This window comes from Lactuca virosa, chromosome 1 (genome assembly GCF_052849685.1).
Source record: "Lactuca virosa cultivar CGN04683 chromosome 1, Lactuca_virosa_CGN04683_v6, whole genome shotgun sequence".
NCBI lineage: Eukaryota > Viridiplantae > Streptophyta > Magnoliopsida > Asterales > Asteraceae > Lactuca > Lactuca virosa.
Window position 1 is genome coordinate 18648848 of NC_136426.1, and position 14665 is coordinate 18663512.

General features: G+C 38.3%; 1 protein-coding gene across 1 annotated transcript; it reads right to left on the bottom strand.

Annotated features, from left to right (window-relative positions):
* Positions 1 to 3308: 3308 nt before the first annotated feature.
* On the bottom strand, positions 3309 to 5451 carry LOC145133533 (cytochrome P450 81Q32-like). Its single transcript, XM_079068474.1, has 2 exons — positions 4516 to 5451; positions 3309 to 4169 (listed from the first exon to the last, which is right to left on the bottom strand). The coding sequence occupies exons 1-2, from the start codon at positions 5407 to 5409 to the stop codon at positions 3546 to 3548; spliced, it is 1518 nt and encodes a 505-aa protein (XP_078924600.1). The 5' UTR covers positions 5410 to 5451; the 3' UTR covers positions 3309 to 3545.
* Positions 5452 to 14665: the final 9214 nt, after the last annotated feature.

The following is a 14665-nucleotide window of genomic DNA, read 5'->3' on the forward strand; positions in this document are numbered from 1 at the left end:
ATAGATTGTAAAACATCGGTTTTGAGTTAGTTTCCGATTAATCAAAGAGTTATTTTGGTTATTTTGTTTTGCATTCTTGTTTTCTAAACTTTAAAGAACAGATCACTCTCGCTTTAAGATTCCTTTTAATCTTGAAAATAAATCGGTGTGCAAGATTACAAGACAAACTGGTACTACTCAACTACTTCGGATTACAAAATTAATCATATAGGACAAAGCGTTGATGGCTAAAAGACATGTGTTGGAGGCAGTTGACTGTACAATGAAAGATATCACTGGGGCGAGGCTCCCATTTGGTGGAAAGGTAAGGGTTTTGGGAGGTGATTTCAAACAAGTGTTGCCGGTCGTGAGACGTGGAACACGAGCACATATTGTGAATTCTAGCATATAAATGTCGCCTCTTTGGAACATGAGCACAAACTGAGCATGAAAACTTTATTCACATCCCTGATGATATGGTAATTCCCTTCACTGAAAAAGAAAGTCATTGAATGCTCTGATTGGTGCAATCTTTCCATCCTTGGAAATTAATAGATCTAAATAAGATTATATTATTTTGCGTGCAATATTATCAACAAGAAATGATAATGTCGATAAGATTAATGATTATTTGATCGGCCGATTCCATGGAGGAGAGAGAATTTACTATAGTTTTGATGAAGCCAAAGACGATATAAATAATTTCTATCTTGTGTAATTCTTGAATCTTGAACACGCTCAATGTTAGCGGTGTATAAAGAAGTGTTGCATGATTATTAGTACACAATCAATCATGTGTTTATATACATTTATAAAGAATTCTAACTTTTCATTTTTAATTTTTATTGAATTCGTTTATGCAAGAATGACTCTTATTGATAATTGTTTATATGTAGTAAAATATTTACGTAAAAGAACTAATCACTTCTAGAAACTAATTTCTAGAAAACCAATTCGCATCCGTCGATTGGCACGGGTAAACGGCTAGTGTGTGTGTGTGTGTGTGTATATATATATATATATATATATATATATATATATATATATATATATATATATATATATATATATATGAGTAGGATCAAATGAGAACACCTAAAAGGTTGAGAACGCGAGAGTAGATATGGACCATCTAATTTTTAAGATGTGTGGCTATAATTAATTGTTATTTTTCTAATTATTAATACATTTAAATTTTAATTTTTAAATTAAAGAAAATTATAAAGGCTATTAAGGTAAATAAGCATTACCCTAATTTTGTAAACTCCTATAATTACTCTCTGCCTCTCTATTTCTTGACCTAATCTCATAGAGCATTAAATCGACATCTTCAACATATCACCGCCTCATCCCTACGCCAGCATCAGACCTCGCCATCACCAAAACCCTCCAAGGCTTCAACGCCAAATCGCCCCCTGCAACTCGATCTCCAATCATTCTCCTACAACTCGATTTTAGTTCACCGATATTCATTGGAGATTCTAGACCTGCATCCTTGAATTCGATGAAACAGAAGCGGAAGGGAAGAGAAGATGATGGCGAAGATGTTGAAGATGACCGCATTGAAGAAGAACGGAGAAACAGCAAGAAATACAAAGGGGACGAAGAGAACAGTGGAGCAGGATGGATTTAAAAAAATTAGCGGTTCATGAAAGGAGGATCGAATTCGATATGGAGGATCGAATGAGGTATTATTCACTTGTAGTACCCTGACTTCATCTTAAATTTTCTCATAATTGACGCGTCTATGAGGAATGTGATATAATCGGAATCTTTGACTCATTTGAGATAATTTTTAAGTTCAGTTTTGATTAATAGATGTTTATTAGGTCTTGGCAGTTCACGTTCATACTCTTACCTGTGTTCTTTTTTTCCGCTAGTTAAAAACCATATTTAATTTCTATATGTTCTGAGAATCTATGAGGTTTGAAGCATTCTTGATCTATTGCTCTATGATACTTTGTTTACTGCGGTTCCCATTTTAGCACTAGAATTCTGATCTTCTGTCTGCTTCTCTGTTCGTCTCCCCTGATGCATTAATCTTAGAGAAATGATTCAGAATTTCATATGATTTCATTTTCATCCCTTCTTATTGTTCTAACTCTTGTTTATATATTATGAATGTGACTGTTAATTTATCAATATAAATTTAGTTGTAATCTTATATGAATAAAAAGTCAAATGTCTTATTTTGCAGTTAATCATCGATGAATATAAGTATATTGTAACTGCATGATTTTATACATTAATGATTTATGTTTTGAACATGTGTAATTTAGAGCTTGATGTTTCGAAGAAGGATAACCGTAAAGCATGGAAATGCATCGCTCTTCGTTTCTATATGTATGATAGCAACAAGAAAATTGGAAGAAAAAAAACAATGTTATAGGAATTTATTTATGATTCACTTTATATTCATTATGAATATAACTACTGAAAATATAGGAATTTAGATGTATTTTGTATTATGGTAAATGTATTCATGTATGATTAGAGTTGTATTCATTTATGATTGTAATTAGAGGCGTATTTATTTGTAATGAAATGATGAATTCTTAAACATTTTTTGATATCAATTGATGAACAAAAAACAAAAGACAAATCCAGTCACGACATTTTCATTTATGAATATGACACTATTTGATAAAATTAAATCATAAAATTAGTAAATTGTTATATATTTTTAGTCAATTGTATACTCAATAAATTATTTTAATATTTATTCATTTAAGGACAAGAATCACGTAAAGCAAAATAAAATCATTTGAAATTGATAATTTTTTTTCTCTTTCATTAATGATATAAAGAAAATGGAAAAAAAAATCCTTTTTTTGGTAACAGTTAATTAGAATCCCAAAAATTTAGGAAAATATCATTTTATTTTATTTTTTATAATTTAATTAAAAAGACAAGTTTACCTATATGCCCTTATATATTGATTGGTTCATAACCATTCTCGCGTTCTCAACCTTTTAGGTGTTCTCATTTGATCATTTCCCTATATATATATATATACATATATATATATATATATATATATATATTATTTTTTTAGTACAAATTAAAGAAAATAAGCTATAAATAGTAGCACCTAGTTGTCTTCGATCACATAATTCCCATCAGACTGCTTGGGGAAAATAAAAATTCTCCCTTAGTTAACTCTAATGGTTGTGGCTATCAAAATCGAGAAACCTTATGAGTGATTTTGCCACTCATCTTCTAGACTAATCAAAGTAACAGTTTACTGTCTTTAATTATCTTTTATACTGCTATTAAATAGCTTATAGGAAGAGAGGACTTCATAATGCTTTTGGTTGCCGCATCTTATTTAATATGAAACAATGCTTAAATAGCTTACAAAACAGATAGAAAAGGATTACTAAGATAGGCACAAAAGAACTAGGTTGCTTAATAATTAAGAAGAAGAGATTAAAATGATCTACAAAATACGTTTCAACCAGATACCTCCATCCTACCTGTTGCACTCTTAATCTGACTCTTTCATATAATACATTCTTAGGCAATTAAAATATATCCATTTATAATGACACTCATTATTGATATCTTCACATCTGAGATAACAGTTTGGCCATCATTCCACGGGACTGACACTTCGCCACCAAGGGTTTAGCTTTTGGTGCGATCAATCCTACTCCTGCGGTCATGTCAATCATCTCGTTGGTCGGTCTTTCCCACTCGAAGCATTGAATAAGCGTAGCCATCGTCAACCCGATCATACGCATTCCCAAGTTTTCTCCTGGACACCTCCTCCTTCCGATCCCAAATGGCATTAGCTTATAGTTATACCCATTTCCCGTACCTTTTAACCCTAGGAATCTTTCTGGCTTAAACTTTTCAGGGTCTTCCCAGTTCTTTGGATCATTTTGTATCGCCCACACGTTCATCAGTAGCATTGTACCACTTGGTATGCGGTAACCTCCCACCATACAATCCTTTCCAGACTCATGTAACAAGAGTGGAGCAGCAGGGTATATACGCATAGTCTCGTTTATTATACAACGTAGATAAGGAATGTTCGTCAAATCTGATTCGTTAACCAGACGATCTTCCCAAACACAATTGTCGATCTCAGTCTGCACTTTCTTTAGAGCTTCTGGATTGTTTAGCAAAAGCGATAACATCCATTCCATTGTTACACTCGATGTATTGCTTCCTGCTGATATTAGTACCTATCAGTATCACTTGAAAATCAGTAAACTTAGCCGTATTATATAATTTACAAAAAAAACAGAATGCTTGAATTGCAATTTCGAAGTGGAATTGTAATGTTAAAAAGAATTAAAACGATGTATATTATCATAATTAGACTTTGACATAAAATTATTTTCTTTTGCTAAATTGCTATTAATGATGTATATATAATCGAAATAATAGTATTAAAACATTTCTACTCATTTTTGTTGCGTTCCCAAGACCATATAAATCGTGTTTGAAATGCTATAATTGGTTCCTTGTCCGTGGACCTATTTTGCATTGACCATAAATAACATTAAAAAATTTAATTTTAATGAGTACCTGCAATAATCCCTTGATAACTTCATCGCTGTGATTTTCAGGTTCTTTTTGTTGCGACATCAGTAGAAATTCAATCAAATTATTCTTCTCATCGGAGCTACCACCCTCCGCCTCCACCACGGTTTTTCTCCTCTGCTCTTCTATCAAATCTTGCATTAACGCATGCCACTTTTCATTTAACGCCACCATTTCCTTCTCTAAGTGTTTCCCTCCCACCCACTTCCACCATGGCAAATAGTCAGACACATGGGTCGCCCCCATCACAATAAACAACTCCTGGACAAGCTCCATAAACCGCCCAGCCTCTCCCCCTTCAACATCACACCTCCTCCCGGCAATCGTCATCATCACCACATTCAACACCACCTCAAATAACACCGACTTCATCTCCATCATCCCGTCCCTTACTACTCTCGGGTACATGACATTCTTAACCAGGTGGTGCACCACTTCTGCACGAATGGTGCTAAGGGTTCGTACCTGGCAAGATGACAAAAGCTCATGGCTGACCACGCGGCGGAGGCTACGCCAGTTATCATTATGGCTTGACCAATTAATGGTGGTGTAGTCCAACCCAAGGTGTTTTCCGGCAAGCAGACGGGGACGGTTGGCGAAAGTAAGGTCGTTGGTGGTGAGGCATTCCTCCACCACTTCCGGAGACGACACTAAGAAAACCCTTCGGGCGCCCAAGCGAAGCATGAGCATCGGACCATGGCGGGCGGAGAGTTTACCTAAGGCTCGGTAGAGCGGCCGGCTTTTCAGCAGGTAAAGATGACCCACAATGGGTAAACATGGGAAGGGGCTTGGTGGTAGATTTCTGATTTTCCCTAGGGCAACTTTCATAATCCATATTACGGCAACGATTGAGAAAATTATAAAAAATATTAGCTCCATATTTATTCAGGGCTTAATTTGTTGTATATTATTCTCGTCCAAATGCTACCACATATTTATAGTGAGAGCATGGACAGAAATTAATGCTACCACTTAGGCATAAACGCGTGATTTTCCTTGAAACATCGTACCTGTCTCCATATATCGGCATCAAATCAATATATAACAAGGCGCATATATAATATTGCGTGGTCTTAAAATGAAAACATTTATCTCAAAAAAATCATGTTATTTCATTTGCAATCAATCAAACTTAGGTTGGACATAGTCTCCCCACCTTACACTCGTGTCAGGTTACTTAATCAACGATGAGGAGTTTGAATTAGAAGAAAGTGTTCATATGATGATGGGTAGCTACCAAGCGAAATTAAAGAAAAGGTCTTCTTCAAATGCATATAAGATTCAACCAAACATATGAAATGCATAAAATGACATCAATGAACAATACAACTTGCATTAAAGTGAACAATTTGCATTTGAGAAAGACAAATTAGCTAAAAAAACAAGAAAAAACACTTGAAGATAAGCAAAAGGCACCCTAGGAAAAGCCAAAGGTGAATGACTGCAAAAATATATCAATGGAAGTTTTTGATACAAAACACCAACCAACTTTGGAGATTGGAGCTCCAATTGGTTTTAATGTTGTTTGCCAACATTAAGAAAAACGAACATTGCCAGTCTTGTTTTTTTATCATGTTTTTGTTTCATTTTTTATTTTAATTGGTGTTCTGTTTTATTTTTCTTGTTTTATCTTAATTATGTATTGTATTTCAAATACTGAATTATTTCTATTTTTAATATTCTTGTGTTTATTAAAAAAAAACTATTAAGGAGTGAGAGTAAAAGGTGACTATTTCTATTTTTATTAATTTTTTTATTTATTCTTGTGTTTATTAAAAAAAAACTATTAAGGAGTGGGAGTAAAAGGTGACTATTTTTATTTTTATTAATTTTTTATTTATTTATCAAAGTATAATATTTTAATTTTATTTTAAAAAATAAAATAACATGAAGTGAAGTGAAAGATGACTATTTCCGAAGATTTAAGGAGTGGTAGTGAAAGTGAAAGGAAAATGGATGGCGCCTAGGTGGCAAAGTAAAAATGAGAAATATTGTCGAAACAAAAGTCGTGTAAGTATTTGTAAAAACTTGACAATCATATTATGTTTCTTTAAAAACAAAAATTAGAGTTAATTCACATCGAAAGTAGCAACAAATGTTTAACGACATTAAAATTTTACACACTGTTCCATCCGGATCTTCTGCCAAATCAACTCGGATTTTTAACAAGCTACAATGCAAAACGAAAGACAAATATAATGATTATTATTTTTAGGATTTAATGTAACGTTCTTTCTAATTTTATGTTTATCTGGTGTTTAATGTAACTTTTTATTTTCCATTATGGTAATGTAACTTTTATTTGTTTTATTATTGAAAATTTTATTTTTTTTAGCATAATCTTGTGTTTTTATTAAAGTAATTTATTAAAAAAAAGGTATATAGATGATGTGAAATTGTGAATATTTCCTACCACTAGTAAAGGTATAGTACTATGTAGTAGTTGTGATGTTGAGATGACATTAAAAATCTTGTGGAGTATAACTAAAAACCTTATAATTATTATATATATATTTTTTCTTTTTGTTTACATTTTTAATAGAGATTTAATAAAAAAAAGTTTTTAATTTTTATTTAATAAATTATTTAAAGTATTTAATGTTATCTAATTATTTGTTATTATTTTTAGATTTTATTAAATTTCATCTAATTAATTTTTTAAACTTTTCTTTGAATAGATTATATAATGTTGTTTTTGTTTTAATAATTTGTTAATCTACATTATATAATGTTTTATTACCTTTTATCAAATATATATATATATATATATATATATATATATATATATATATATATATATATATATATATATATATACCCATTACAACTATTTCATTTTAGATGCATAACGGAAATTATTCATGTACATATTCTTTAGACTTTTAAATATCCAATGTTATATTTGAAATAATACATTTGTGGAGTCATTATAGGGCATCAGGTACCCTTCATTCAATGATACTTTTACGTAATGACAACTATTAACAATCCCAATTGCAATATAAGTGTATTGATGTCTAAGTGGCGGATATGATTGAAATGGTAAGTATGTCATACTATATGTTATGTTTAACCTATGTAATATAATATTGTATTTGGAAGAAATCATGATACCCATTTTGGCACTTAACCAATATTGATTAGGTACGAGTATATCCATCCAAAAAAAATTCAACTAGTTTTATATGTTAATGTAACATCCCGGTGTTAAGGTACTTCCAAATTCAACCCTATAATTTTATTATATCATGTTTTGGTCCCTAAGTAGAAGGAAGTGTCCATTGGAAGCCCTGGTGGCAAAATTGTAATTTGGGAGGAATGGGAGTACGCTATGCGTACGTGCGTACGCTTAGCGTACTAGGACGCGTCCTAATACGTTGGGCGTACATCAGCGTACGCGGGGCGTACTCACCAGGTTTGGAAACGCTAAATTTTAGGGTTGAGCCCCTATATAACCATCCTTATAACCTAATTTTCCCTCACCTATCCTACCTCCAATACCCTTGTGACGTTTTGCAAACCCTAACCCTTGAGTTTGTGGTTTGAGCTTAAGTGTGTGTTCTTGGTGTGTTAAAGGAAGAAAGAAGATACATTGAGGAGCCTTGGTGTGGAAGCAAGCTTGTAGATCTGGGATCTTTGCCTCCTTGGGAAGCTCCAGAAGGTATAAAGCTTTGATCTTGCCTTGCATTTGCTTAAGATCTTGTCATGAGAAGTTTTATGAGTTTTTAGTCCCTTTTCTTGGACTTAATGAGTATGAGCTACAGTAAGACCAAAGGAGCTGTCCTTTCAGAAGATTTGAGGTGCATTAAGTCGTAAAAATGCTATCTTGACTCATTTGGTGCTTGTATGCAAGTTATAGAGGTCTTAAGTGGTTAAGACAAACTAGGGTTTTGGTTTTGGAACTTATTAAGGCATGTGTAACCATAAATTTGGAAACTTTATGGTTTGGAACACCTTTTTAGGCTTAGATCTGAATTTGGACGTTTGGACTTGTTGAATTAAGCACATAATGGAAGTTTTGCATGGCCACTGCGTACGTTGGGCGTACCATGGCGTACGTTGGGCGTAGATGGTCAACTGCCCGCTTTTGGTCAAGAGCGGAGTACGCGGGGCGTAGGAGCTGAGTATGTTGGGCGTACTCAGCTGGGTTGAATTTCTTTTGACCGTTGACTTTTGACCTAGTTTGATCTCAAGGGAATTTTGGGTATTTTGTTATGAAACCTAAGGTATGGGTCTCTTCTTGTGTATATGTGACCTATAGAGTTGACTCGTGGAGCAATATTCTTTTATGTTGCATGTACGAATTTGCGAGGTGAGTTTTCCTCACTATACTTGTGGGTCGAAGGCACCAAGGCCGACCCATTGGATTGATAGCATGTTATGAATGCTATTGTACTGTAGTGATCTGTTAGATCGGTATCCTGGTATATAGCATAATTCTATGCTTAGTGATCTTTAGATCTGTTTGACTGACTGTAGACTATTATATGATTATTTATATATGTGCACATGTTTGGTCTGTGGCTGAGGCTTCACTGCTTTGTGCGTAAGCCAACGGGTCGGGGCATACCAACCCGATGGTTGAATGTGCCCGAGGGTATTCCATCCCGAGGATGATTGGACCCATAGTGTATTGGCATTCCAACATGATGGTTGAGGGGCCTGAGGTATTCCAACCTGATGGTTGATTGGATCCATAATATGTTGGTATTCCAACCCGATGGTTGAGGGGCCTGGGGTATTCCAACCCGATGGTTGATTGGACCCAGAGTATGCTGTTAGTTGTATTTGTTATCTGTTCATGTATTAGGATTTTGGGGGAACTCACTAAGTGTTGGCTAACAGTTTTGGGTTATGTTTCAGGTACTTCAGAGGATCGCGGGAAGGCGAAGGCGTGACCGTACACATCCTCATATTTTGGACTTATGTTTTGGGAACTCTGATGTTGAAATACTTTTGAAAACTATGTTTGTAAAAAATTTATGAAAGTGGTTGGTTTCTAAAAGTTTAAATTTTTCATGATTTTTATGGATGTTACAAGTTGGTATCAGAGCCTTGGTTTGAGTGAATTGGAGGAACACTCTTGTGAATCCAGTCTCAAACTAAGAAAAAGATTTTAAAAATGATTTTCAAAGTATTTTTCAAATAATCAAAGAGGATGTGATGTGTACGATCAGTCGGAGCCAGTAAGTAGACCCCAAATTACCACATTTTTATTTGATATTGTGGTATGTTAGAACCGCATTCTAGTGATAGGCTAGCGATCTTCAGGAATTGCATGATAGAATTGCCTGATTACATGATGCCTGATAGCCTAGGATTCTTCTTTATATGAAATTGACATCATTATTGTAGTTGCTTAGTGTATGCATCATAATTATATATAACTAAGATTATATAGCATGAGAATGTTTGGTTTGGCCTTATTTCCTATTCTTGTTTGATGAAGGGCTTAGGGTAGGATCAGAGCCAGAAGGTCAGGTGCGCTCTGAACCATGCGGTGGTTGTATGACATTGAGGGTTATTTTTTCACTTTCTCTTGCCCAGCTGACCATAAGATCAGGTGTGCTCTGAACCTTCTGAGGTCCGGAGCGAAGGATTGGTGGGGACTTGTTACGGGATCGTATTCTAATGAGCAGAGAGCTGTTGTGTCTTGGGAGAATTTTTTAGAGACGTTTCAATCTAGATATGTGCCGCTGATGGAGCGTGAGAGGTTGGCTAAGGAGTATTTGGAGAGGGCCATGTTCTATCCTGAGTTTGTTGCATCTGAGCAGGCTCAGATGACCCGTTACTTGAGCATGCTCAATACGGATAACAATCAGTTTGTATCCATTCGGCGTTATGGTACATTGCTGGAGTTGAAGGAGGCCGCCAGGCAGCGTGAGATTGAGATAGAGCTTCACACGAGAGAGCAGAGACTGGCCCTGGCGTAGTCGTAGCCTGCGCCGAAGCAGTTTAGGACCGCTGATTCTAGGTCGGGGAGTTAGAGGGGCCGCACTTGTAGGAAGTGCGGCAAGGTTCATGATGGAGCGTTTCGATCTGCTTCAGGATGCCACAAGTGTGGCAAGCAGGGTCACATTGCAAGGGACTGTCGACAGCAGGCTCCAGCTTCTGGCATCATACTTTGTTATAATTGTGATCAGGTAGGCCATATGAAGGCCCAGTGTCCCTTGCTTTCTTCCAGGCCGGAGCAGGCTCCAACACCGGCTACTTTAAGGATCACAGATGGGAGTCAGGGCAGGGTGGAACCCCCGAGGGCTCGAGGTCGCGCTTTCCATCTCACTGCCGAGGAGGCTATAGCAGCTCCAGATGTTGTGACTGGTATGTTCCTATTTGTTATTTTGTTGTTCATGTTTATGTTATGCTTATATGTATGCTTCTAATAGGTACGTTCCTAGTGAACTCTTTGCCTGCTCTTGTGCTGTTTGACTTGGGTGCGAGTCGGTCTTTTGTATCTCGATCTTTCAGTTAGGAGTTTTATATGCCGGTTGGGGAGTTAGAGTGTCCGTTGCGGGTGAAAATCGCCAACGAGCACGGGGTTTCTGCATTTTTGGTATATCGGCGTTGTGTGCTAGAGATATTCGAGGCGCCTTATCCGATTGATCGGATCCCTATAGCCAGGGGATGTACGCGTGATAGTGGGTATGAACTGGCTGAGTAGGCTTAGTGTCATGATTGATTGTGAGGGCCAGCGAGTGGTAGTTCGACCCCCAACTGGGGGAGAACTAGTTATTTATGGAGAGGGCACCAGGGTCGGTTCAGGGTTTTGTTCAGCAGCCAGGGCTCGTTAGTATATTCAGCACGGGTGTACAGGTTATTTGGCTTATGTGTTTAGCACTCGAGTTGGGGATCAGATTTCGGTTTCAGAGGTTCCAGTGGTCAGGGAGTTTGCTGATGTGTTTTCGGAGGAGTTGCCCTGTGTGCCTCCCGAGAGGCAGGTCAAGTTCAGGATTGACCTTGTGCTAGGCGCAACCCCGATTTCCAAGGCGTCGTACCGCTTGGCACCGCCTGAGATGCAAGATTTATCATCTTAGCTGCAGGAGCTGTTAGGAAAGCAGTTCATTAGATAGAGCAGTTCTCCGTAGGGAGCGCCGATACCGTTAGTAAAGAAGAAGGATAGTTCGAAACGGATGTGTATTGATTACCGGGAGTTAAACAAGTTAACGGTGAAGAACCGTTATCCCCTTCTGCGGATTGATGACCTCTTTGATCAGTTGCAGGGTGCATCTTGGTTCTCCAAGATAGATCTGAGGTCTGGGTATCATCAGGTTAGAGTGAGAGAAGGGGACGTGGAGAAGACCGCGTTCCGGACTCGTTAGTGGCATTACGAGTTCGTGGTGATGCCATTCGGGCTCATCAATACGCTTGCTGTGTTTATGGATTTGATCAATCGGGTATGCAGGCCGATGCTTTACCAATCAATTATTGTATTTATTGATGATATCTTGGTGTATTCCAAGAGCAGAGAGCAGCACAAGGAGCATCTTCGAAAGCTTCTGGGGGTTTTGAGGCGAGAACAACTTTATACTAAGTTCTCGAAGTGCGAGTTTTGGTTACGAGAGGTCCTGTTCCTATGGCACCTCGTTAACCAAGATGGGAGTTTGGTCGATCCGGCCAAGATCGAGGTTGTGATGTAGTGGGAGGTTCCGAAATCTCCTTCTAATATCAGGAGTTTCTTGGGTTTGACAGGGTACTATCGGAGATTCATTCAAGATTTCTCTAAGATTGTGGTACCCCTCACTCTTCTGACGAGGAAGGGGGTGGATTTCCGATGGGGTCCTGAGCACCAGTTGACATTTGAGACTCTTCGGCAGAGGCTATGCGAGGCGCCGGTATTAAGCCTCCCGGAGGGAGTCGAGTATTTTTTGGTATTCTGTGATGCATCCATCACGGTTTAGGGTCGGTCCTCATGCAAATAGGACAGGTGATTGCTTATGCTTCGCGGCAGTTGAAGTCGCATGAGTCGCGATATCCCACACACGATTTGGAGTTGGGGGCAGTGGTGTTCGCCCTCAAGATTTGGAGACACTATCTATATGTGGTCTGTTGTACTATCTACACGGATCAGAAGAGTTTGAGGCACATTTTGGATCAGCCAAACCTGAACATGAGGCAGCGCAGGTGGCTGGATGTTGCCAAGGATTATGACTGCGAGATCCTTTATCATCTGGGAAAATCGAATGTGGTAGCGGATGCATTGAGTCGTAAGTTGGCTGGGTCTTCAGATTGGGTGACATGTATGAGGATATCAATTGATTCTCCGCTTTTGGGATTGATCATGGAGGCTCATGCCGAGGGAGTTGGGAAGGAAAACTGGAAGCAAGAAAGGATCAGAGGCGATATTGAAAGATTTGCCACGGATAGTGGAGGGTTATTTACCCGGTTTGGTCGGGTCTGGGTTCCAGTTTCTGGTGGGATCATGCAGATTGTGTTAGAGGAGGCTCATAAGTATCATTTTTCTATTCATCCGGGGGCCACCAAGATGTATCAGGATTTGAAATTGAGCTATTGGTGGTTGTGTATGAAGAGGGAGATAGCTTGGTATGTGGAGAGATGCTTGACCAGCAGGATGGTCAAGGCTGAGCATCAGAGGCCGCATGGCAAGCTGCAGCCTCTGGAGGTTCCCATGTGGAAATGGGAGCAGATTTCTAGGGATTTTATCACCAAGTTGCCGAAGACGGCAAAGGATTATCACGCTATATTGGTCATCGTGGATCGATTGACCAAGAGTACCACTTTTTGGCGATCCGGGATAGTTCCTCGTCCGAAAAGTTGGTTGATGTGTATTGTAACATCCAGATTTTCAGGGACATTATTGTGTATGTTAATCTTGAGATTTAAGGAGGGACTCGACGAGTTGAGGGACCGACTCGCCGAGTCGAGTCGAGATTGCCGCGTGGATTTAATGAATGGACTCGACGAGTCAGAGGAGGGACTCGCCGAGTAGGTGCTGGGCAGAGAAACCCTAATTTCCCGGGTTTTGGGACCTATTTAAAGGCATTTATAGCCTCAATTGCGGCCACCTTCCCCTGAGAAACCCTAGAGAGCAGAGAGAAAGCTTGTAGTGCAAGAGGAGGGCTAATTCATCATTCTTTGGTGTGTTTTAGCAAAGGGAAGGAAGGATTTCGAGGTAGGCTGACTTGTGGGACTCAAATCTTCCATCATTTCGTTCAGAGCTGCTGTGGGAGGTAAGGATTCATGTCTATCTTCATTTGAGTAATAGATTTCATGAATCTAGGGTTTCATCTCTTCACTTTGGTAAGAGATCTAGTGTGTGTGATGTCCCCTGGTGACAATATTATAAGATCTGGACCTTGAGAGGTCCAGAGAGTCCCTATTCTTCAGGTTTATGCAATCCTTTATGAGTTTTGGGGCCTAGGTTATTATATTAAGGGTTATTTTGGCATATAGAGATGATAGTGTGATGCATGGGCCTAAAGTTCGATCCTTTACGTGACTTTTGAGTGCTAGAAGGTTAAATCTACTAGTTGGTGAAGCAGATCGGACCTCAGAAGGTCGTTTGAGTGTTGCCATGGAAGGAACTCGCCGAGTCCATAAGGGGACTCGACGAGTTGAGTCGGGTTGAACCGCGATTCATGACCAGTGGTGACTCGTCGAGTGGAAGGTTCGCTCGGCGAGTCGAGTGAGGTTTAGATAGACCCAGAGGACACGCTTGGACTCACCGAGTCACCTATGTGCACTCAACGATTCTGGTCAAAGTTTATTGTTGACTTTCGTTGACTTTTAGGGTCCAGTCAATGTTTGGAATTTTGAGCCATTGGAGGGGTAAAATGGTCTTTTACCCTTCTGAGAGAACTTAGAGAGGGAATAGCCTAGACTTTGAGAGTCGTATTGATTAGAGTAATTATTTGATGTGATTAGGCGGAGGCTAGATCAGTATTTCCGAGTTCGAGATTTACCGAGTTACCCGAGGTGAGTCTTCTCACTATACTTTACCTAGAGTGGTAATTAGAGTTGTGTGACAGAGTACCTTGTATGCTATATATATGATGTGATACACTGAATTATTTCTATGTGATTTATGCTATGTATTGTTCAGAGTTTACAGAGTTAGGGCCGGAAGGTCCATAGAGTTAGGACCAGAGGGTCCACAGAGTTAGGACCAGAAGGTCCA

What these genes read in the sequence shown, in the direction of transcription:
- LOC145133533 (XM_079068474.1), bottom strand. Translation starts at nt 5,409, where the DNA reads ATGGAGCTAATATTTTTTATAATTTTCTCAATCGTTGCCGTAATATGG. An exon ending in TTATCAAGGGATTATTGCAG is followed by an intron (nt 4,170 to 4,515) that starts GTACTCATTAAA and finishes TGATACTGATAG; the next exon opens with GTACTAATATCAGCAGGAAG.